The 22,928-nt window shown below is 43.6% G+C and overlaps 2 protein-coding genes across 22 annotated transcripts in view; both read left to right on the forward strand.

Moving 5' to 3' along the window:
* NUMB (NUMB endocytic adaptor protein) overlaps positions 1 to 22,928 on the forward strand; it is a 191,942-nt gene that overhangs the window by 151,218 nt on the left and 17,796 nt on the right. For all 21 annotated transcript variants that reach the window (XM_033187534.1, XM_033187541.1, XM_033187538.1 and 18 more), the window contains one exon: positions 13,117 to 13,191. In XM_033187534.1, coding sequence (XP_033043425.1) covers positions 13,117 to 13,191 — 75 coding nt within the window. The remainder of the gene's footprint in view (positions 1 to 13,116; positions 13,192 to 22,928) is intronic.
* LOC117069365 (bromodomain-containing protein 2-like) lies at positions 18,498 to 22,187 on the forward strand. The gene has a single exon (XM_033187526.1). It carries the CDS (start codon positions 19,188 to 19,190, stop codon positions 21,582 to 21,584), a length of 2,397 nt encoding a protein of 798 aa, XP_033043417.1. The 5' UTR covers positions 18,498 to 19,187; the 3' UTR covers positions 21,585 to 22,187.

A 22,928-nucleotide genomic window follows, 5' to 3' on the forward strand; every position in this document is an offset into this window, starting at 1 on the left:
AATATTCTTAGGCCACCCTATTAGATGTCTTTTTAAAGCCATTTACTTGTATTTATATAGAGCTTTATAGTTTATTATGTGCTTTGACCTACTTTCTAATTTGCCATTCACAACAGTTCAGTGAATTGGACAGGGTAGTTCATGAAACTGCATTTTACAGATGAATAAACAGAAGCTCAGAGAGTTCACCCAGCTAATATTAAATGGCAGTGCCTACAGTGAAACCAAGGATTTCTGAAACTTAGTGCAAAGTTCTTTCACCTACCCCATGTTGATGTTCTGTCATTCAAAAAGCATTCCTCTGCTTTCCTCAAGTATGCCTTAATTATAATGAATGGAGAAGTGTCTAATGCAGAGGACGCTAAACAGCCCAAGGGCCTGAATACTTCCATAAACATGGACTTTTGGCCTGCACACAGGCTTTTATATAAAAAGTAGGATATTCATCTTAAGAATTAGCAGACCTGGCAAAACAGCGTGCTTTCTATGTGGCAACCATGTCTTGACCTGAATAACAGCTGTGCCCTTTGCCTATTCGCCACAATCCCTGCAACTCCCTATTGTCCCTGCTTTACTCATTTGTTATCTGTTTAAGTCTTGTACGCATTTGAGTTTGTGAACTCCTCTCTGGGTTATGTCACTTTGGTTTATTTTTCTTTGTAGCAACCACTTCTGACTGTATAAAAATCACCAAAAATATTATAATATCTGTTCTTACAGCTCCTGTTAATATACTGCCAAATACAGTTTTTCAAGTTTTTATGTTTTTACAATTGCTAAATGGCACCATTAGAAATGGTTAAGTTTTAGAGAGTGCATGGTTGAAAAGTAATGTGTAGTTAATGTTGTTTTAACCTAATTCCTGAGAGTAAAGGATTTCATGGCATTTATGACTCCACTCTTGAATTAGTGTATTCAAGTCTGCATTCTATTTTACATTTCCTAAATTTTCTCCTCTATGACAACTTGTACTTATTGCTTATCTTCATTCTGGATCCTATTCTTTTATTATTATTATTATTATTATTATTATACCTTAAGTTCTGGGATATATGTGCAGAACGTGCAGGTTTGTTACGTAAGTATACATGTGCCATGGTGGTTTGCTGCACCCATCAACCCGTCATCGAAGTTTTAAACCCCGCATACATTAGGTATTTGTCCTAATGCTCTCCCTCCCCTTGCCCCTAACTCCTTGACAGACCCCAGTGTGTGATGTTTCCCTCCCTGTGTCCGTGTGTTCTCATTGTTCACCTCCCACTTATGAGTGAGAACATGTGGTATTTGGTTTTCTCTTCCTGTGTTAATTTGCTAAGAATGGTGGTTTCCAGCTTCATCCATGTCCCTACAAAGGACATGAACTCATTCTTTTTTATGGCTGCATAGTATTCCATGGTGTATATGTGCCACATTTTCTTTATCCAGTCTATCATTGATGGACATTTGGGTTGGTTCCAAGTCTTTGCTTTTGTGAATAGTGCTGCAGTAAACATATGTGTGCAAGTGTCTTTATAGTAGAATTATTTATATTCCTTTGGGTATTGGATCCTATTCTTTAAAAGTGCATCTGTGCTCATGTATTGTTTCCCTACTGTTCAAGGGATGAACTATCTGTGCTCCTTGCAGAGGCCAACTCCTCCACCAGATTCTTCTAATTCCAACTCTTCCTTATTCTGGCAATGCTACCCCCTCTCTCCTCTATAATCAGTTTTCTTTCTCTAATGGATCATCCATTAGCATAAAAATATACCGTCTTCTTTTTTAAAAAGTTTTTTTCTTGGTACCCTCAGCTCCTTCTTCTGTTGAACCCATTTAATCATCTCCACAACTTTTTTCTCCACCACCCCATCACGGCTGCCCTTATCTTCTTTTGTATTACTATTCCAGTAGTCCTATCGCCTTACTCAGGCTATCAGCAGCAATTGACGTAGCCCGTCTCTCACTCCCCCTTGAAACACTGGTTCAGGGATCATACTTTCCCAATTTTCCCCTTCGTCTGTGGACTCTTTTCAGCCTACACCTCTCCGTTAATGATCTCATCCACAATGTGATGTTTTTAAATATCATTTATGTAATACATGCTGATGGTTTTGAAATTTATATCTCCATACATCTCCCCTGAACTCCATAATGGTATTTCCATCTTAGAAGCAATATAGCATAGGAATCAAGGGCCCAGCCTTTGGTGCCAGATTACTTGCACTTACTAGCTTTGCGATTAATGCCTACTTCATGTGGTTGTTGTGAAGATTAGATGAATAAACATAAGTAAAGAGCACCAAAAGGCCTGTTTTGGTAGATAGGTGTCACTATCATCATTATTAAACTTTTTCACTTTGATATCTGCTAGTCACCTCACCCTTTAATATGTCACAAATCGAATTCCCCCAAGGAGAGAAGGATCTTTCTCTCCTAGTCTCTTCCAGTCTCAGTATACAGCATCTCTGTCCCTATGCACTAGCCAAACCCTGGATTTGACTTTGACTTCTCTTTTTCTTATACCCTACATCCACTCCATTAACAGTTCCTGTCTGCTGTAGCCTTCAAGAACCTAATCAGTTCTCAGTATCTCCACCACTCCTACCCTGGTCCAAGCCAGCATCTCCTCTTAACTGAACCATTGCAGTAGCATTCTACTAGCATCCTACTACCCCTGCTTTCACTGTTGTCCTCCTGCCATCCCCTCTTGAGAGATCGGCCTGAGTGATCTTTTTAAGACAGAGGTCCGGCCGGGCACAGTGGCTCACGCCTATAATCCCAGCACTTTGGGAGTCCTAGGCGGGTGGATCACGAGATCAGGAGATCGAGACAATCCTGGCTAACATGGTGAAATCCCATCTCTACTAAAAATACAAAAAAATTAGACAGGCGTGGTGGCGGGTGCCTGTAGTCCCAGCTACTTGGGAGGCTGAGGCAGGAGAATGGCATGAACCCGGGAGGTAGAGCTTGCAGCGAGCCGAGATCATGCCACTGTGCTCCAGCCAGGGCAACAGAGCGATACTCTGTCTCAAAAAAAAAAAGGGGGGCAGAGGCCCAATTACGTTGCTTCACTGTCCCATGTCCTCCAGTAGCTTCCTGATCTACTCAGGGTAAAAGGCAAAGTCTTTTAGGCCTTGTAGGCCATTGCGTATGAATCCCCTCTGTCTTTTTCCTCTTTTATCTCCTCCTAGCCTTCTTGCTTCCTCTGTTCCAACCACACTAGCCTCCTGGATATTCCTTAAACACACCAGATAGGCTTTCACCTCAGGGCCTTTGTACTTGTTGTAACCTCTAGTCTGGAACACACATCATCCAGATGTATGTGTGGCTCACTTCCTCATCTCTTTCCCTTCGCTCAAAAGCCCCATTATCAGGCATTTACTATGAATTAATGAATAAAGGAATGAATGAGGAATGTACTGCTCAAGTTCACCCTGTTGTGGGAGGAATCAGATAGGTAAAGACATGGTTACCAAATTGTGTGACAATAACAGGTGCTGCAGGAGCAAAGAGGAAGAGTGAATGTGAAAGGTTGTAATGAAGGCTTCTAGGAGGAGATGACACCTAAGGCTGAGCCTAAAAACTATGAGTTCCAATTAAACTAAGTTAGAAGAGAAAGATTTCAGACAGAAGGAACAGCACTATCAGGGACATTGGGATGAGAGAAAACATGTGGCACACTCATTCATTCATTCATTCATTCAACCTAGGAGTGTTGAGAAGGAAACAGAAGATGAGACCCAGATTTCATTCATGGATGACCAAGGGGATGGTGGAATCACTCATTGTGAGAAGGGATAGTTTGGTTTTGGACAGGTTGAATTTGAGATGCCTCTAGAATTTTCATTTCAGCTACTATATACCTTTGAAAAATGAACTTAATATTGGAATAATCCCTAGGTGTCCCCTCCCCCAATTGAAGTGATTTGGCATACTAGAAGAGCTAAATTGCCTCTCCAAACTCTCCTTTACTGTGTAGTTCATGACATGCTCCATGCTTGTTTTTTCCTAAAAGCCTTTAAGTGCCCCTCTCATTTAAGAAAGTACAGGAATAATTAACCTTAGCGTCTGAGACTAAAAGTTACTGTACTCTTCCTGAGCACAGTACAATCTCAAATCCTGAAGAAAGTTGTGTTTCTGTCCTTTCGCTGCTTTGTTCTTTGGGGTATATTCACTGGATTTTGGAATTATAAGACAAAATTTATTTATTATACCATTCTGTTCAGAAATTCAAATATCAAATTATAGACTTCAAGGCTTTTCTGATTTAAAAAACAGTGAAGCTGGGTTTCCTCTGAAAAAAGTCTCTTGTTTATTACAAGGCACACTGTATCATGGTTTCCTGGTTTATATATCACCATTACTCTGTAATGCCTGCCTCTGTGTAGATGTGGCAGAAAGACTGACCAGTGATTCTTTACACATTGGGTACCTTTGAAGAAGACCTCTTTGGTTTGTAGCGGTAGGAACTTTGCACAGTAGAATTGCAAATCACTGTTGTTCTGAGAGTGACTTGTTCTGCCCTAATTGGTCTGCTGGCTGCTGTTGCTTCTTAACATTTCAAAGCTATGCAAAATTAGGTTTCCATGTGTCTTTATAGCATTTCTTCACTTCAGCTTACATTAGAACATCTGCTTAACCCTTTTGCTCTTACCTAGCATATGCCCAGCAGAACTGTCTTGCCTCCAAATGTCATTTTTATTTTTGCCAATGGCATGCTCTTATCTCATTGGTGATCTCGGGAACATAGAATTTTAGAGTTCGACAGCACCTTAAAATGGGTAGCATGTAGGCCGGGCGCGGTGGCTCACGCTTGTAATCCCAGCACTTTGGGAGGCTGAGGCGGGCGGATCACGAGGTCAGGAGATGGAGACCACGGTGAAACCCCGTCTCGACTAAAAATACAAAAAATTAGCCGGGCGCAGTGGCGGGCGCCTGTAGTCCCAGCTACTCAGGAGGCTGGGGCAGGATAATGGCATGAACCCGGGAGGCGAAGCTTGCAGCGAGCCGAGCCGAGGTCGAGATCGCGCCACTGCACTCCAGCCTGGTCTATAGAGCGCGACTCTGTCTCAAAAAAAAAAAAAAAAAAAAAAAAAGGGTAGCATGTAAATACATTTGTCAGAAAAAAAAGAAAATAAATTCAAGGACACAGTTCCAACAGGTCTAATATTTCAGTATAAAGAATTATCTTTCCAAGAACATTCAATTACTTTATAGAGTTTATGATTATATCAGATGTCACAAACATACTATATTTGTTTTTGTAAATAACATTTTATTGGAACAAAGTCATGCCCATTTGTGTACATATTGTTCTGGCTGCTTTTGTGCAATCATAGAGTTGAGTAGTTGCAGTAGAGATCGTATGTCCTGCAAAGCCTAAAATATTTTGTTATCTGGTCCTTCACAAAAAACATTTGCTAATTTCAACAGTTTAAAAACTCATTTCAGCCAGGTGCGATAGCTCACACCTAAATCCCAGCATTTTGGGAGGCTGAGGCGGGCGGATCACCTGAAGTCAGGAGTTCAAGACCAGCCTGGCCAACATGGTGAAACCCCTTCTCTATTAAAAATACAAAAATTAGCCATAGCTGGGCATGGTGGCATGCACCGTAATCCCAGCCATTCGGGAGGCTGAGGCAGGAGAATCACTTGAACCCAGGAGGTGGAGGTTGCAGTGAGCCAAGATCGCACCACTGCACTCCAAGCATGGGCGACAGAGCAAGACTGTCTCAAAAAATAAAACAAAACTCATTTCTCCCAAGGATAACATCAGTTATACTGATGAAATAAAAGAGCAATGTAAGAATCTTTCCACCTACCGTGTATATCACCGACTTGTCATTTTCATCTTATTTTTAAAAAGTGGTTTCAACTGGGCATAGTGGCTCACATCTGTAATCCTAATACTTTGGAAGGCTGAGGTGGGAGGATCACGTGAAGCCAGGAACTTGAGACCAGCCTGGGCAACATAAGATCCCTTCCTATAAAAATGAAAAAGTCCTATGAAAGTCCTATAAAATATATAAAAAGTCCTATAAAAATAAAAAAGCCAGGTGTGGTGGTACTTACTTGTGGTCTCCCAGCTACTCAGGAGGCTGAGGTGGGTGGATGACTTGAGCCCAAGAGTTTGAGGCTGCAGTGAGCTGTGATCACACCACTGCGCTCCAGCCTGGTTGACAAATTAAGACCCTGTCTCTAACAAAAAAAAAGGAAAGAAAGAAAAAGAAACAGTGGTTTCTACTTAAAGAAACAAAAAGCAAACAAAAAAACTCTGGAGATAGGTAGATAACTATTGGTTATTTCAGTTGCCTTTTACTGTGCGTAGCTTTTATATTTAAGAGAAAGTCATCTTACAGTGTGCTGAGCTTGTTACTGTTTCTGTGCCATTTTCCCAACCATTTTGTGTTCCTTCACCAGATTTTTTTGTGTTAAGATTACCTGTGCATTTCCTTCTGGTACAAGTTTCCTGATTTAGTAATTTGTAATAAATTCACTATATGTTATTATTTTCTCCAGTGTCGGAACCTGCTTAATTGCTATATTGGTTTATATCTACCCATAACAAAAGGTTTTAAAGAAGATAATAATTTTTAAATACTAAGCTGGATATTTATAGTGTAGAGTAATTACTTGAGAAAGTTATACTTTAATTTTTCACTTTTGGTTAGCTTGATCCTTCTGCTCAGATTTCACCAATTTAAATTCTAAGTTACTAAAGTTCTGTCCATGTTAGATCGGTTTTCTTTGAAAAAAAGGATTTTTGTCATTATTGTGAAGCTTTTTCACGATACTCGTATTTGTCAGTGTGAATTCTACCTATAACCATGAAATTATTATTAAAGTAGAAAGTATTAGAGCAGCGATGATAAAATAATTCTGAATGTCTGAACATCTGTGTTGCCACTTCCACATTTTTATTAGTTCCTGAAGCATATTGTCTTTTGTTGTTGTTTAGATGGAGTCTCGCTCTGTCACCCAGACTGGAGTGCAGTAGCGCGATCTTGGCTCACTGCAACCTCTGCCTCCTAGGTTCAAGCAATTCTCATGCCACAGCCTCCAGAGTAGCTGGGACTACAGGCGCGTGCCACCACGCCCGGCTGGTTTTTGTGTTTTTAGTAGAGATGGGGTTTTACCATGTTGGCCAGGATGGTCTCAAACTCCTGACCTCAGGTGATCCACTGACCTTGGCCTCCCAAAGTGCTGGGATTACAGGTGTGAGCCACCGTGCCTGGCCAGCATGTTGTCTTTTTAAAGAGGTGTTTGTGCCACTAAGATGTATGTAAATTCTTTTTTTCTTTCTTTTCTTTCTTTTTTTTTTTTGAGATGGAGTCTCACTCTGTTGCCCAGGCTGGAGTGCAATGGTGCAATCTCAGCTCATTGCAACCTCCACCTCCCAGGTTCAAGTGAGTCTCCTGCCTCTCAGCCTTCCGAGCAGCTGGGGTTACAGGCACCTGCTACCACACCTGGCTAATTTTTGTATTTTTAGTAGAGACAGGGTTTCGCCATGTTGGTGAGGTTGATCTCGAACTCCTGACTTCAGGTGATCTACCCTCCTCAGCTTCCTCCGAAAGTGCTGGGATTATAGGCATGAGCCATTGTGCCCAGCCTGTATGTAAATTCTACATTTCATACTTAATGTAGGTTATCTTTTTTCAGTCCTTTGATTAGTTAACTGTGGCCTGATCACCTAGGGTACTGGTTTCAAGTAGACAGTTTTAGGGCAGACATCGTCCTCTCAGTCACTTTTATCTTCTTTTCTTAAAAATGCTCAGAGATCTTGGTTTATATGGTCAGAATGAAAGACTCAAGTTAACAAATAATATGGAAGTATTGGCCAGGCGCAGTGGCTCATACCTGTAATCCCAGCACTTTGAGAGGCCAAGGTGGGCAGATCACCTGAGGTCAGGAGTTCAAGACCAGCCTGGCCAACTTGGCAAAACCCCATCTCTACCAAAAAAAAATACAAAAAATGTAGCTGGGTGTGGGGCCATGCACCTGTAATCCCAGCTACTCGGGAAACTGAGGCACAAGAATCACTTGAACCCAGGACAGAGAGGTTGCAGTGAGCCTAAAACTGCTCCACTGCACTCCAGCCTGGGTGACAGAGTAAGCCTCGTCTCAGAAAAAAAAAAAAAAAAAAGAAATATGGAAGTATTGCAACTGTAGAATTTGTGAGAGGAAGCCTGGGCTTAATTTCAGCTATAGGCATATCTAATCATTAATATTTCAGTACCTGACTGAAGTAACTATAATGTGGCAAACTATAATGATGTACAAGAACTGACACCCAAAAGTATGAACAAATACAAGAATTCGTATTATCTGTTTTCTTTCTTTAGAGAGATCAGAGGTCATGAAATATGACAAATATGATTCCTTACTGACACATTAGTACAATACTATAAAATTATTAAGGCCTATCTCAAAAAGCACAATTTTATTTTTATTTTTATTTTTATTTTTGAGATGGAGTCTTGGTCTGTCACCCAGGCAGGAGTGCAGTGGCGTGATCTCAGTTCACTGCAACCTCTGCCTCCTGGGTTCAAGCAATTCTCCTGCCTCAGCCTCCTGAGTAGCTGGAACTACAGGCACGTGCCACCACACCTGGCTAATTTTTTGTATTTTTAGTAGATACGGGATTTCACCATGTTGGCCAGGCTGGTTTCGAACTCCTGGCCTCAAGCGATCCACCTGCCTTGGCCTCCCAAAGTGTTGGGATTACAGACATGAGCCACCACACCTGGCCACACATGTTTTTATAACCATATAATTGGGCTGTGTGTGGTGATTTACACCTGTAATCCCAGCACTTTGGGAGGCCGAAGCAGGAGGATCGCTTGAGCCTAGGAGTTCAAGGCTGCAGTGAATTATGATTATGTCACTATGCTCTAGCCTAGGCAGCAGGGCAAGACCCCATCTCTACAAAAAAAAAAAAAACGTTTAAAAATTAGCTGGGTGTGGTAGTGCACGCCTGTAGTCCCAGCTACTGGGGAGGCTGAAGTGGGACGATTACTGGAGCCCAGGAGTTCAAGGCTGCAGTGAACTGTCCTGTGCCACTTGCATGCCAGCCTGGGCAACAAGGCAAGACCCTATCTCCAAACAAACAAGCATATAATTGGGCCAAGAAAATGTTATATTTCCCTGCATATTGTAAGGAGACTAACTGGAGAACAGTTCCATTCTAAATTGACCTTTTATTTTTCCCTTCTTCAGTCTTCCAACCTTGAAGTAGTCCTATCTGTTGCCTTAGATACTGAACACTGCAGGCTACAATTATACAAGGAGCAGATTGATTAAACTGCAAATTTAAATATCTTAGAATTGTCAGTACCATTTGGTAATGTTGTATATTGACTGGTCAGCTACAACAGGAGACTGGTTAGCTGTCTCCTGTTTCCTACAACTGATATTTAGCATATTTTTTCTTTCAACAAATATTTCTTGAACTACTACTCTGTTCCAGGTGTTGTTCAAGTTCCAGGGATACAACAGTGAATGATAGAAGGAAGAACCTTGCCCTCATGGAGCTTACCTTCCAGCAAAATACTAATTGTTACATGAGGGTTGGTTAAATATGAGCAGTTACTGTTGTTGGTGAATGACTATTCTACCAATTTGCCTGGAACAGCCCTATTATAACACCCATTTATTAGTTTTAATAGTCATCCCTTTCATTTTCAAAGGGTTCCTAGTTTGTAGAGTAAATTTATATGACTGTCCTTGTTTTAAACCTTTCGTATACATTAATTCGTTTAATCCTCACAGTAACCCTATGAGGTATATGAGATTATTAACATCATTATACAGGTGTAGAAAGTGAAGCATAGAGAAGTTAAATTAACCTGCCTTTGATGGGAGTAACTTGCAGAACCAGAATTCAAATCCAAACACAGCTTGGTTCCTAGTCACTCTACTAGACTGCCTCCATACTACTGTTCTAAATCTTTACTGTTTTACTCTGCCTGTCATCTTTCCTCTCCCCAGCAAAGTAAAGCAGGTAAAGTAATACCATACATTCGCAGATGAATTTATGGTTCTGCAGAGTGAATTTTCTCCACTTGCTACTCCCTCCTTTACAAATCTGTCTTCATATCTACTCGGCCTCACTTTATCCCTCCATTTCATAGGAATGGACATCTCTCCTCCTGTCTAAAACTTGTATTCTAGCCCCATCTCACCCTGCATTTTGTTGGACTTTGTCCTCTAAATTACTCTTCTCTTTTTCTTGGGCCTTCCATTTCCATTGTTCCACTAGCTTTTCCCATTCAGCACATGAAGAGGATTTTTTGTTGTCATTGTTGAAAATGTATATCACTCTTTTAAGAATTCTGCTTTACTATTGGGAAAGGTTTTTAAAAGTTTATTAATAATATAATGATGATAAATGGCTACTAATTATTACCCTATTTAAATTCCAGGTACTGTATATAATCTCTAATCCTTTTAACAAACTACAGATATTTTACAGATGAAGAGATGGAAGCTCAATGGGCTACATAACTTTCTTAGCTTATGAATAGTAGCACTGAATTCAGTCTCATATGTGTCTTAATCCAAAGCCCATTCTATTTCAAGTATAACATGCCAGTGTATCACAATTCTTATAGACTTCCCTTGATCCTCTGCCTGTGCCTTATTGCCCTACAGCTCTCCTTTTTATAGAAAAGCTTTGTTAAAAAAGTATTTAATACTTGTAGACTCTTCTTGCCTTTCATTTACTTATCAACCCATTCTAGTCTAACTTCTACTTCTGTATCAGGATCCTCCAAAGAAACAGAACCTCTAGGAGGTTTTATATATATATATATGATATATATCAATATATATGATATATATCAAATATTAATATATATTATATATTATATATTCTAAGAACTCACTCGTGATTGTAGGGGCTGGCAGGCTGGCAAGTCTGATACCTGTAAAGCAGGCCAACAGGCTGGAAACTCAGGCAGGGTTTCTTCTCCAGGAAACCTCAGTTTTTGTTCTTGAGGCCTTCAACTGATTGGATGAAGCCTACCCATATTACCAAGGCTAATCTCCTTTACCTAAATTCAATTTATTGTAATAATATTTACAGAGTAGCTCCTAATTATGTATAGAATCAAGATCAAAGTCCTTATCAGGAATAGAAGACCTTCTGTGATTAGGCCTTTCCTACTCTATCTCCCATTATGCCTCTCCCATTGCCAAGTCTACTTACCAAGCCATACTGAAATATTTATAGAGCCCCAGAATTGCCATGTTGTTTGCTTCCATGTCCTGTACTGCTGTTTCTTCTGCCTGGCATGTCCAGTACTTCTGTTACTTCCCTGTCTCCCTGCCCCTACCTAGAGCATCAAGAAAAATTATTTCAGCACCCAGTTCGGTCTTCTCCTTTGTATAACCTTCCCTAATTCCACAAATAGATTTGATTATACCTCTTTTCTGACATCAGTGTACCTTGTTCTCAGCTCTACTGTAGCACTTACCTATGGTATTCTTTATTTTTTGTCTGATTGTTGCCTTTCAGTAACCGTCCAGGTATTTCCACTGGCCGGCATATTATAGGCACTCATCAAATGTATGGCGGTGGTGGAGATGATGAGGCCTAGTGGATCACAGGTTAAGTAAGGCCATGTCCCCATATCAAGTTTTCCTAGGCTTGGATCACATATAGAGGAGAATGGTAGACAGTTCTGATAGTCTCCCTTGTCCCTTCTAGAGGCTGCTGCGCCAACCTTAGCAACAGATTCTTTTTGATCTATATTTTTTTATGATAATCTGATACCTATACTCAGCCTTCATATTGCTTTTGTTTTATTTTGCTGTATCCTTGAGGCAGTTAAAAAGAAAGGACACTGTTAAATTACTATTACATTCCATCACAGGAAGAATTATGCATCAGCTTGTTCTCATGTGATTCTCATGTGCCAAAAAGTATTTTCTGAGCCAGTAAAAAGAAAATTATTTTTTTCAGTAGCTTTTAAATCTTCCTGTGTCCCCAAAATGTCTCCACGCATTTAATGTCAAGTTAAAACCCAAGCCAGGGCTGGGTGCAGTGGTGCACACTTGTAGTCCTGGCTACACATGAGACTGGGACAGGGGGATCACTTGAGCCCAGGAGTTCAAGGCTGTAATGCTCTATGATCACACCTGTGAATAGCCACTGCACTCCAGCGTGGGCAACATAGTGAGACCTCGTCTCTAAAATTATTAGACGCTGGGCACAGTGGCTCGCACCTGTAATCCCAGCACTTCAGGAGGCTGAGGCAGGCAGATCACTTGAGGTCAGGAGTTCCAGACCAGCCTGGCCAATGTACTAGAAATCTCTCTACTAGAAATACAAAAATTAGCTCCATCTCTACTAGAAATACAAAAATTAGCCGGGCGTGATGTGATGGCAGGCGCCTGTAATCCCAGCTATTCGGGAGGCTGAGGCAGGAGAATCGCTTGAACCCGGGAGTGAGGAGGTTGCAGTGAGCCAATATCACGTCATTGCTCTCCAGCCTGGGCGACAGAATGAGACTCTGTCTCAAGAAAAAAAAAAAATTGTTAGGAAAAATGTCAGTGTTAACTCTGAGAGAACAAATAATGGCTTTTTAAAGATTGTTAATAGAATAATGAAGACTTACTGTGTTTTTAACACGAAAATTTTAGGTGACCAAAGGTCCTGCTATAACATACTGGGGGTCATAGGATAGTAGAATGGTCAACATCTCAATTTAGACATGTTACTTCTTGCTCTAAATACACTTGTAGACGCTACTTGTGGTGTAACTCCTTATGTGTTTAATATGTATCTGACTCTTGGTTTTCTTGATTTTTTAAATGGGTGAAGAATCTAGTTATGAATTCTTTGCCCTTTATGGAATGTGATATCTTGGGTTTTATTCCATCTGTTACTTCCCTTTTACTTACTTTTATCTTATTGTTTTGCATTGTGTTTGTAAAATAATGGCTTTGGCTTATTTTTTCCTGAACTTTTCTGCAGTTTGGTTTGAGTATCTGGCTTTGGGTACCACTCCTGAACTTGGACTCCATCTGTACTTGTGACTTTTGGAAGGCAGAAGTCAGTGTTTTCTGTGGAAGATGACTTTTTTTTAATATTGTATATGTGTATCTCCCCCTCCCCTTTTTCGTTTCTCTTAAAAGACTGGAAAGAAAGCAGTTAAAGCAGTTCTGTGGGTCTCAGCAGATGGACTCAGAGTTGTGGATGAAAAAACTAAGGTAAGATTCTTTATTTTGATTTTGATTTATTTTATTTTATTTTTTTGGAGATGGAGTTTCACTCTTGTTGCCCAGGCTGGAGTGCAATGGCGCGATCTCAGCTCACTGCAACCTCCGTCTCTCGGGTTCAAGCAACTCTCCTCCCTCAGCCACCCAAGTAGCTGGGATTACAGGGGTGTGCTACCATGCCTGGCTAATTTTTCTATAAGTAGAGACAGGGTTTCACCATGTTGGCCAGGCTGATCTCAAACTCCTGACCTCAGGTGATCCACCGGCGGCTTCCCAAAGTGCTGGGATTAAAGGAGTGAGCCACCGCGTCTGACCTAAGGTAAGATTCTTATAAGCATAAATAGGACCGCTCACATGTTTTTAAAAATCTCTAATGATCAGATATAATACCCTTAAGCTGTTGAAAGGTATTATATTGTTGAAGCTTTATCCTTCCCCTTAGTCCAAAGTACAATCTTCTGAGAGACTATTTAACGTTCAGGAAACCACTTGAGTTACTCATTTACTTTATGAAAAATAGTATTCTCTCAACATTTTGTTCTACATGACATAGCATGTCTAAGGTACTAAGCATTAGCATTTAGTGTTAAGATCTGAGTTTTTTTTTTTTTTTTTTGAGATGGAGTTTCACTCTTGTTGCCCGGGCTGGAGTGCAGTGGTACAATCCCAGCTCACAGCAACCTCCACCTCTTGGGTTCAAACGATTCTCCTGCCTCAGCCTCCCAAGTAGCTGACTACACACACGGACCACCATGCCCCGCTAATTTTTGTATTTTTTGGTACAGACGAGGTTTCACCTTGTTGGTCAGGCTGCTTGAACTTCCGATCTCAAGTGATCTGCCTGCCTTGGCCTCCCAAAGTGCTGGGATTACAGGCATGAGCCAACGCGCATGGCCTATTTTTGTTCTTACATATTTTTTTTAAAAGTTTTCACTCTCACAAATTTGACATAAAAGATGATAGACTATCCTTCTACCATATTTTAAAATTAAAAACAGATGGACTCCACATCTGAAATTTCTTCTTGCTCTGAAGAAAACACTACTTTAAGAAAATGATATTTGAACTAATTAACCTGGCTTTTGACTCAACTCAATTTAAGTGACATCTCAAGGACTAGTAAATGGCTCTTTGGTTAACATTTACTTAGAATCCAAATAATATCTCAAATCATAGGTAGCATTTTGCATTTGAGAAACAGTGATCCTAAATGCCTAAATAAGAATAGACACACAGATCTACCCCTAGAAAGCATAAGGTGTTATATAAGGACATTTAATTATTAATTAAAATTTCCTAGAATACCTAAAGTCAGGAAAAAATTTAACAAGAAGATAATTTAAAAAAAAAAATTCAAATGCCACTGAAAGGGGAGAAAGTCTGGCAGGTAAAAACCAGTTTTGATAGGCAACTTGCCTGGTAATTTCAAGTGATTTAATATAGCTGCATTTTAGTTATTTGACCTTACATTGCATACTTTTTTTTAAGTTCAAGAGAAGCAATAGTCTTCAATTTTAGTACATTACTGTTGGAAACAGTGATCATTTTAATTATTTTTTGGAACTTGTGTAGTTTTCATTAGTGTTTGGATGAAATTTGTTACACTTGAAAGCTATGTATTTAATTGTTTTATACAATAGTTGGAAAGTAATATTGCCCCCTTGTGGCTACTCACACCACTGGCATTCATTAGTTTAGTTTTTTCCACACTGAATAGTAGTAATTAGTAGTCATTGGTAGCTTGTCACCATTGGGACCATCTTCCCACCTTGTATTTCGCTATAAGCAGGAACTAATACCATGTTGGCATCAGTATTTGTGATAACACCATGCCATGATCTGCACACATTTTTGTGGAACAGAAGCTGAAATCTGAAGCCCTTAACCTTTGAGCAAGAAACTGTCAGATTGCCTTGCTATCCCATCTCCCAACTCATGTGTATCTTGATTCTGATAGTGTTCCTACCTTTTTTTTGTTTTTTCTTTTTTTTTGAGACAGTGTCTTACACTGTCACCCAGGCTGGAGTACAGTGGCACAGACATAGCTCACTGCAGCCTCAGTCTCCTAGACTCAAGGGATCCTGCAACCTCAGCCTCTCAAGTAGCTGGGACTGCAGGCACACACCACCATGGCCCAGATTTTTTTTTCTTTTTTTAGAGATGGGGTCTCACTATGTTGCCCAGGCTGGTTTCAAAACCCTGGGCTCAAGCAATCTTCCCACCTCAGCACCCCAAAGTGCTGGGATTACAGGTATGATCTACCGCACTCAGCCTAGTGTTCCTACTTGAGTATAGTAATTCTTAGTTTCTTAGAAAAAGAGATAAATGAATGGCCGGGTGCAGTGGCTCATGCCTGTAATCCCAGCACTTTGGGAGGCCGAGGCAGGCAGATCACGAGGTCAAGAGATCAAGACCATCCTGGCTAACACGGTGAAACCTCATCTCTACTAAAAATACAAAAAATTAGCTGGGCGTGGTGGCAGGCGCCTGTAGTCCCAGCTACTCAGGAGGCTGAGGCCAGAGAATGGCATGAACCTGGGAGGCAGAGCTTGAAGTGAGCCAAGAACGCACCACTGCACTCCAGCCTGGGCAACAGAGCAAGACTCTGTATCAAAAAAAAAAAAAAGAAAGAAAAAGAGAGGCCGGGCGCGGTGGCTCAAGCCTGTAATCCCAGCACTTTGGGAGGCCGAGACGGGCGGATCACGAGGTCAGGAGATCGAGTCCATCCTGGCTAACACGGTGAAACCCCGTCTCTACTAAAAAATACAAAAAACTAGCCGGGCGAGGTGGCGGACGCCTGTAGTCCCAGCTACATGGGAGGCTGAGGCAGGAGAATGGCGTGAACCCAGGAGGCGGAGCTTGCAGTGAGCTGAGATCCGGCCACTGCACTCCAGCCTGGGCGGCAGAGCGAGACTCCGTCTCAAAAAAAAAAAAAAGAAAGAAAGAAAAAGAGATAAATGAATTGCAAATGGAAATGTGGAAATGAAATTTATGTTACAAAGAAAAACATTAGAAAAACAAGTTTTAAAATGACTGTTCAGTGTGTTTCACTTCCAGCAATAGCTAAATAGAGCTTCTGTTGGACTGACCCTCTAGCAAACAACTGTAAATTCTAAACAAAATAACCCAGTTATTCAAAGGCACTAGAAAATAACCCAAACAGATAGATTCTAGAGAGAAGCCGACACTTAGAAGAAGGAAATTGTATTGGGTGATTTCCCATTTCACAGCTTCTAGCTTAAGGATAGGCCCTAGTCGGTACCATATAGGGTAGCTCTAACTTCAGTGAGAAACATTTAGTCTTTTGGTCTTAAAAACCAAAAGACATAATTTTTTTGTTTGTTTGTTTTTTGAGATGGAGTCTGGCTCTGTCGCCCAGGCTGGAGTGCAATGGTGCGATCTTGGCTCACTGCAACCTCCGCCTCCTGGGTTCAAGCAATTCTCCTGCCTCAGCCTCCCAAGTAGTTGGGATTACAGGCACCCGCCAGCACACCCAGAGAATTTTTGTATTTTTGGTAGAGACGGAGTTTCACCATGTTGGCCAGGCTGGTCTTGAACTCCTGACCTCCAGTGATCCACCTGCCTCAGCCTCCTAAATTTCAGAAGACAGAATTTGAGGCAACAATAGCCACTAGAAGGTAAAAAGGCTGGGCGTGGTGGCTCACACCTGTAATCCCAGCACTTTGGGAGGCCAAGGCGGGTGGATCACTTGAGGCCAGTAGTTCGAGACCAGCCTGGCCAACATGCCAAAACCCTGTCTCTCCTAAAAATACAAAAAGTTGGCTGGGCATGGTGGTATGTGCCTGTGGTTCCAGCTACTTGGGAGGCTGAGGCAGGAGAGTCACTTGAACCTGGAAGGCAGAGGTTGCAGTAAGCTGAGATTGCGCCATTGCACTCCAGCGGCCTGGGCGACAGAGCAAGACTGTCTCAAAAGAAGAAAGTAAAAAGAGAATCCTGGAAATAAGCCAAAAAGGAGTAATTCTGTCCCAAATTCTGTTCATAAATTCTGCCCTAATCTCTGCCCCTTTAGCCATGTAGATTCAAGGCAGACTCCAAATAGCCCAACTAAGGATATAAAAACTGATACTTGATTACCTATGTATGGTGACATGCACCTGTAGTCCTAGCTACTTGGGAGGCTGAGGCGGGAGGATCGCTTGAGCGCAGGAGTTGAGGTTACAGTAAGCAGTGATTGTGCCACTGCACTCCAGCCTGGATGATGGAGCGAGGCAGTCTCAAAAAAAGAACAAAAACACCCTGATGTCTGAGGTGCTGTTCAAAAGATAGTTTTCCATTTGCGTATAATCAAATAAGCTACCTGATAAAACCAAAAACGTAACACTTCCAAGGAATATAATGGAGTCCAGACTCTCCACATACAACAGTCACAATGTCTACAATGCAGTTACTCAGCATACAACAAAACAGACAAGTCTGACTTATTCTTATGAAAATAACAATCAATAAAGACCCAACTTCAAGATGACTCAGATATTGAAATTAGCAGACAGATTTTAAGTTCCCTCCTTCATTGTTTGACCAAGAAATAAACATCTCTTGGGGCTGGGGGCTACGCCCCCTCCCCCAACACGGCTTCGTTTTCCGGGGGGGTTGTCACCCCGGATTACATACCCCGTACCAAGCCGAGGGCAACTTTGGAGGCCCCCCGGAAGGTTTTAGGATCCAGATTCTTCGCTGCAGCTGCCTTACCGCGGAGAACCACGACCCGCCGGGCGTCTTGCGGCCACACCCTTGGCAGGCCCAGGCAGACTACGCCCACGCGACCCCTCCCGTTTCCCTGCCGGTCTGGCCAATGGAGGAGCTACGAATGGCACGACCTGCCCGAGCTTGGCAGTCTCCAGTTGTGCTGTGCATGGAAGCCTGGGAAGACTTTGTTGGAAGGGGAGGCAGGGAGAGGGTGCTGGAGGCTCTGGAGTGATGGCTTCCGCACCCCTTCCAACCATCCTCTTTGCCTGGATTCGGCGGACCACAGCTCAGCCAGTTGGCTTGGAAATGTGACGGGTTGCCACTTCCCTGTGGGTCTCTGCGGCACTCTTCTGCCTGGTGACTGACACCTTGGAGATGAAGTTTATGACGTCATCGTTGCGACTGGCCAATAGAAAAAGCTCCCGCGGAGAGGTGGTCCTTCCCCTTCGACTCAGCTTCTTCACCCGCGTGAGCGAGCGCGCGCGGAGAGGGTGGGGGAAATTTCGAGCGGGGTGGCGCGCATGAGCGGCGAAGCTCCTCCTCCCCGCCTATATATAAAGGGCTGGCGCGGGGCTCGGCGGCGCAATTTCGCGCTGGAGTGGAGCATCCTCTAGGATGACCTGGAGGATTCTGCCTACCGATACAGAGCCTTCGAGTCGTCCGGGGCCGCCATTACAACCCACCTCCATCCGCTTGGAAATGGCCTTCGTCCAGGCCTATGACTGGTCCCAGCGGACAGTACAGACCCCATAGAAGCCCCTGAAGCTCCCCTTTTTCGGGCCCCGCCCAATCCTCGGAGTCTGTCCTCCCCTTCTACTCCGCCCTCAAGAGGATTTCAAAGATGGAGGCAGCGGCTCCCTAAACCACTTTTCGTGTTCATTCGCCTCCATCCGAGATCGAAACGGGACCTCGTCCGCCCCGTAGGCTCCCGACAAGAAGAGGGGATCCCTGCAGACCAACAGCGGGCTATATTGATGACGGTGTCTGAGATCGGAGACCGTCCTTTGAAGAGTCAGTCCCTCAGTCTCCCGCCTCAGCGGAGGCCGCCGCCATTTTCTTGCTGTCGGCCATCTGCAGAGCGCGCCAAGCTGCCTGGAGCTCTCCGAGAGGCCCCAAAGGGACTGCTTTCGTGCCGGTCAGGCAGGGGGTTTGTTGCCTGGAGGCCCAAAAGGAACAGTCTCCCCCATACTTACCGGGTTATGCTGGACCGGGCGGTGAGGGGAACCGAGGCCACCCGGACTTTCCGCGGCTGAGGGCAGCGCCGGTTCCCTGCGGTCAAGATGCTGCAAAACGTGACCCCTCACAAGCAGCTCCCTGGGGAAGGGAATGTAGGGTTACTGGGGCTGGGCCCAGAAGCAGCGGCACCAGGGAAAAGGATTCGAAAACCCTCTCTCTTGTATGAGGGATTTGAGAGCCCCACAATGGCATCGGTGCCTGCTTTGCAACTGACCCCTGCCAACCCACCACCCCCGGAGGTGTCCAATCCCAAAAAGCCAGGACGAGTTACCAACCAGCTGCAATACCTACACAAGGTAGTGATGAAGGCTCTGTGGAAACATCAGTTCGCATGGCCATTCTGGCAGCCTGTGGATGCTGTCAAACTGGGTCTACCGGATTATCACAAAATTATAAAACAGCCTATGGACATGGGTACTATTAAGAGGAGACTTGAAAACTATTATTATTGGGCTGCCTCAGAGTGTATGCAAGATTTTAATACCATGTTCACCAACTGTTATATTTACAACAAGCCCACTGATATTGTCCTAATGGCACAAACGCTGGAAAAGATCTTCCTACAGAAAGTTGCATCAATGCCACAAGAAGAGCAGGAACTGGTGGTGACCATCCCTAAGAACAGCCACAAGAAGGGGGCCAAGTTGGCAGCGCTCCAGGGCAGTGTTACCAGTGCCCATCAGGTGCCTGCTGTTTCTTCTGTGTCACAGACAGCCCTGTATACTCCCCCACCTGAGATACCTACCACTGTCCTCAACATTCCCCACCCATCAGTCATTTCCTCTCCACTTCTCAAGTCCCTGCACTCTGCTGGACCCCAACTCCTTGCTGTTACTGCAGCTCCTCCAGCCCAGCCCCTTGCCAAGAAAAAAGGCGTAAAGCGGAAAGCAGATACTACCATCCCTACACCTACAGCCATCCTGGCTCCTGGTTCTCCAGCTAGCCCTCCTGGGAGTCTTGAGCCTAAGGCAGCACGGCTTCCCCCTATGCGTAGAGAGAGTGGTCGCCCCATCAAGCCCCCACGCAAAGACTTGCCTGACTCTCAGCAACAACACCATAGCTCTAGGAAAGGAAAGCTTTCAGAACAATTAAAACATTGCAATGGCATTTTGAAGGAGTTACTCTATAAGAAGCATGCTGCCTATGCTTGGCCTTTCTATAAACCAGTGGATGCTTCTACACTTGGCCTGCATGACTACCATGACATCATTAAGCACCCCATGGACCTCAGCACTGTCAAGCGGAAGATGGAGAACCGTGATTACCGGGATGCACAGCAGTTTGCTGCTGATGTACGGCTTATGTTCTCCAACTGCTATAAGTACAATCCCCCAGATCACGATGTTGTGGCAATGGCACGAAAGCTACAGGATGTATTTGAGTTCCGTTATGCCAAGATGCCAGATGAACCACTGGAACCAGGGCCTTTACCAGTCTCTACTGCCATGCCCCCTGGTTTGGCCAAATCATCTTCAGAGTCCTCCAGTGAGGAAAGTAGCAGTGAGAGCTCCTCTGAGGAAGAGGAGGAGGAGGACGAGGAGGAAGAAGAAGAGAGTGAAAGCTCAGATTCGGAGGAAGAAAGGGCTCATCGCTTAGCAGAACTACAGGAACAGCTTCGGGCAGTACAGGAACAACTGGCTGCTCTGTCCCAAGGTCCAATATCTAAGCCCAAGAGGAAAAGAGAGAAAAAAGAGAAAAAGAAGAAACGGAAGGCAGAGAAGCATCGAGGCCGAGCTGGGGCCGATGAAGATGACAAGGGGCCTCGGGCACCCCGCCCACCTCAGCCCAAGAAGTCCAAGAAAGCAAGTGGCAGTGGGGGTGGCAGTGCTGCTTTAGGCCTTTCTGGCTTTGGACCTTCTGGAGGAAGTGGCACCAAGCTCCCCAAAAAGGCCACGAAGACAGCCCCACCTGCCCTGCCTACAGGTTATGATTCAGAGGAGGAGGAAGAGAGCAGGCCCATGAGTTACGATGAGAAGCGGCAGCTGAGCCTGGACATCAACAAATTACCTGGGGAGAAGCTGGGCCGAGTTGTGCATATAATCCAAGCCAGGGAGCCCTCTTTACGTGATTCAAACCCAGAAGAGATCGAGATTGATTTTGAAACACTCAAGCCATCCACACTTAGAGAGCTTGAGCGCTATGTCCTTTCCTGCCTGCGTAAGAAACCTCGGAAGCCCTACACCATTAAGAAGCCTGTGGGAAAGACAAAGGAGGAACTAGCTTTGGAGAAAAAGCGGGAATTAGAAAAGCGGTTACAAGATGTCAGCGGACAGCTCAATTCCACTAAAAAGCCCCCCAAGAAAGTGAGTGAGAAAACAGAGTCATCCTCTGCACAGCAAGTAGCAGTGTCACGCCTTAGCGCTTCCAGCTCCAGCTCAGATTCCAGCTCCTCCTCTTCATCGTCCTCCTCTTCAGACACCAGTGATTCAGACTCAGGCTAAGGGGTCAGGCCAGATGGGGCAGGAAGGCTCCGCAGGACCGGACCCCTAGACCACCCTGCCCCACCTGCCCCTTCCCCCTTTGCTGTGACACTTCTTCATCTCACACACCCCTCCCCACCCCCCTCTAGGAGAGCTGGCTCTGCAGTGGGGGAGGGATGCAGGGAGATTTACTGAAGGAGGGACATGGACAAAATAACATTGAATTCTTAGCCCCATTGGGGAGTGATCTCTTGGACACAGAGCCCCCATTCAAAATGGGGCAGGGCAAGGGTGAGAATGTGCAAAGCCCTGATCTAGAGTTACCTGAGGCCATAGCTGCCCTATTCACTTCTAAGGGCCCTGTTTTGAAGTTGTTTGTTCTAATTTATTTTAAGCTAGGTAAGGCTGGGGGGAAGGGTGGGGCCATGGTCCCCTCAGCCTCCACGGGGAGGGAAGAAGGGGGAGCTCTTTTTTTACGTTGACTTTTTTTTTCTACTCTGGTTTCCCTTTTTCCTTCCGCTCCATTTGGGGCCCTGGGGGTTTCAGTCATCTCCCCATTTGGTCCCCTGGACTGTCTTTGTTGATTCTAACTTGTAAATAAAGAAAATATTATTCAAAAAAAAAGAAATAAACATCTCTTGTCTTTGAGTCATTATTTTGTTTTGTATTTATAGCATCACCACAACTAGTACAGAAAATGGTACATTGAAGTAGAGTGCTACCTTAACAGAAATGAAAATAGTGTATAGTAGGGATTATAACTATACTCAGTGACAGAAAGGAAATATGTTCATATTGAATGAAGAGATAGAAATCTTGGCAGAGAATAGAAACTATGAAAAAGAAACAAATGGCTCGGAGCGGTGGCTCACACCTGTAATCCCAGCACTTTGGGAGGCCGAGGCAGGTGGATCATGAGGTCAGGAGATTGAGACCATCCTGGCTAACACAGTGAAACCTATCTCTACTAAAAACACAAAAAATTAGCCGGGTGTGGTGGCACACGTCTGTAGTCCCAGTTACTCGGGAGGCTGAGGCAGAAGAATTGCTTGAACCCTGGAGGCAGAGGTTACAGTGAGCCAAGATCGCGCCACTGCATTCCAGCCCGGGTGACAAAGCGAGACTGTCCAAAAAAAAAAAGAAAAGAAAAACATGGAAATTCCACACCTGAAAAATATAGTATCTGAAGTAAATTCACTGGATAGGGTATATCTAATGTGAAAAAGCAAGGCGCAGAACTGTGTGTGTATGTGTGTAGTGTTCATTGTGTAACGAAGGTAGCATAAACATGACTATTATATGTATTTGCTTATATTTGGAAATAAACCCAAAGGATTAAAGATACTGATTTACATATATTGTTGA

The sequence above is a fragment of the Trachypithecus francoisi genome, unplaced genomic scaffold, assembly GCF_009764315.1.
Source record: "Trachypithecus francoisi isolate TF-2019V2 unplaced genomic scaffold, Tfra_2.0 Lachesis_group3, whole genome shotgun sequence".
In the NCBI taxonomy this organism is placed as follows: domain Eukaryota; kingdom Metazoa; phylum Chordata; class Mammalia; order Primates; family Cercopithecidae; genus Trachypithecus; species Trachypithecus francoisi.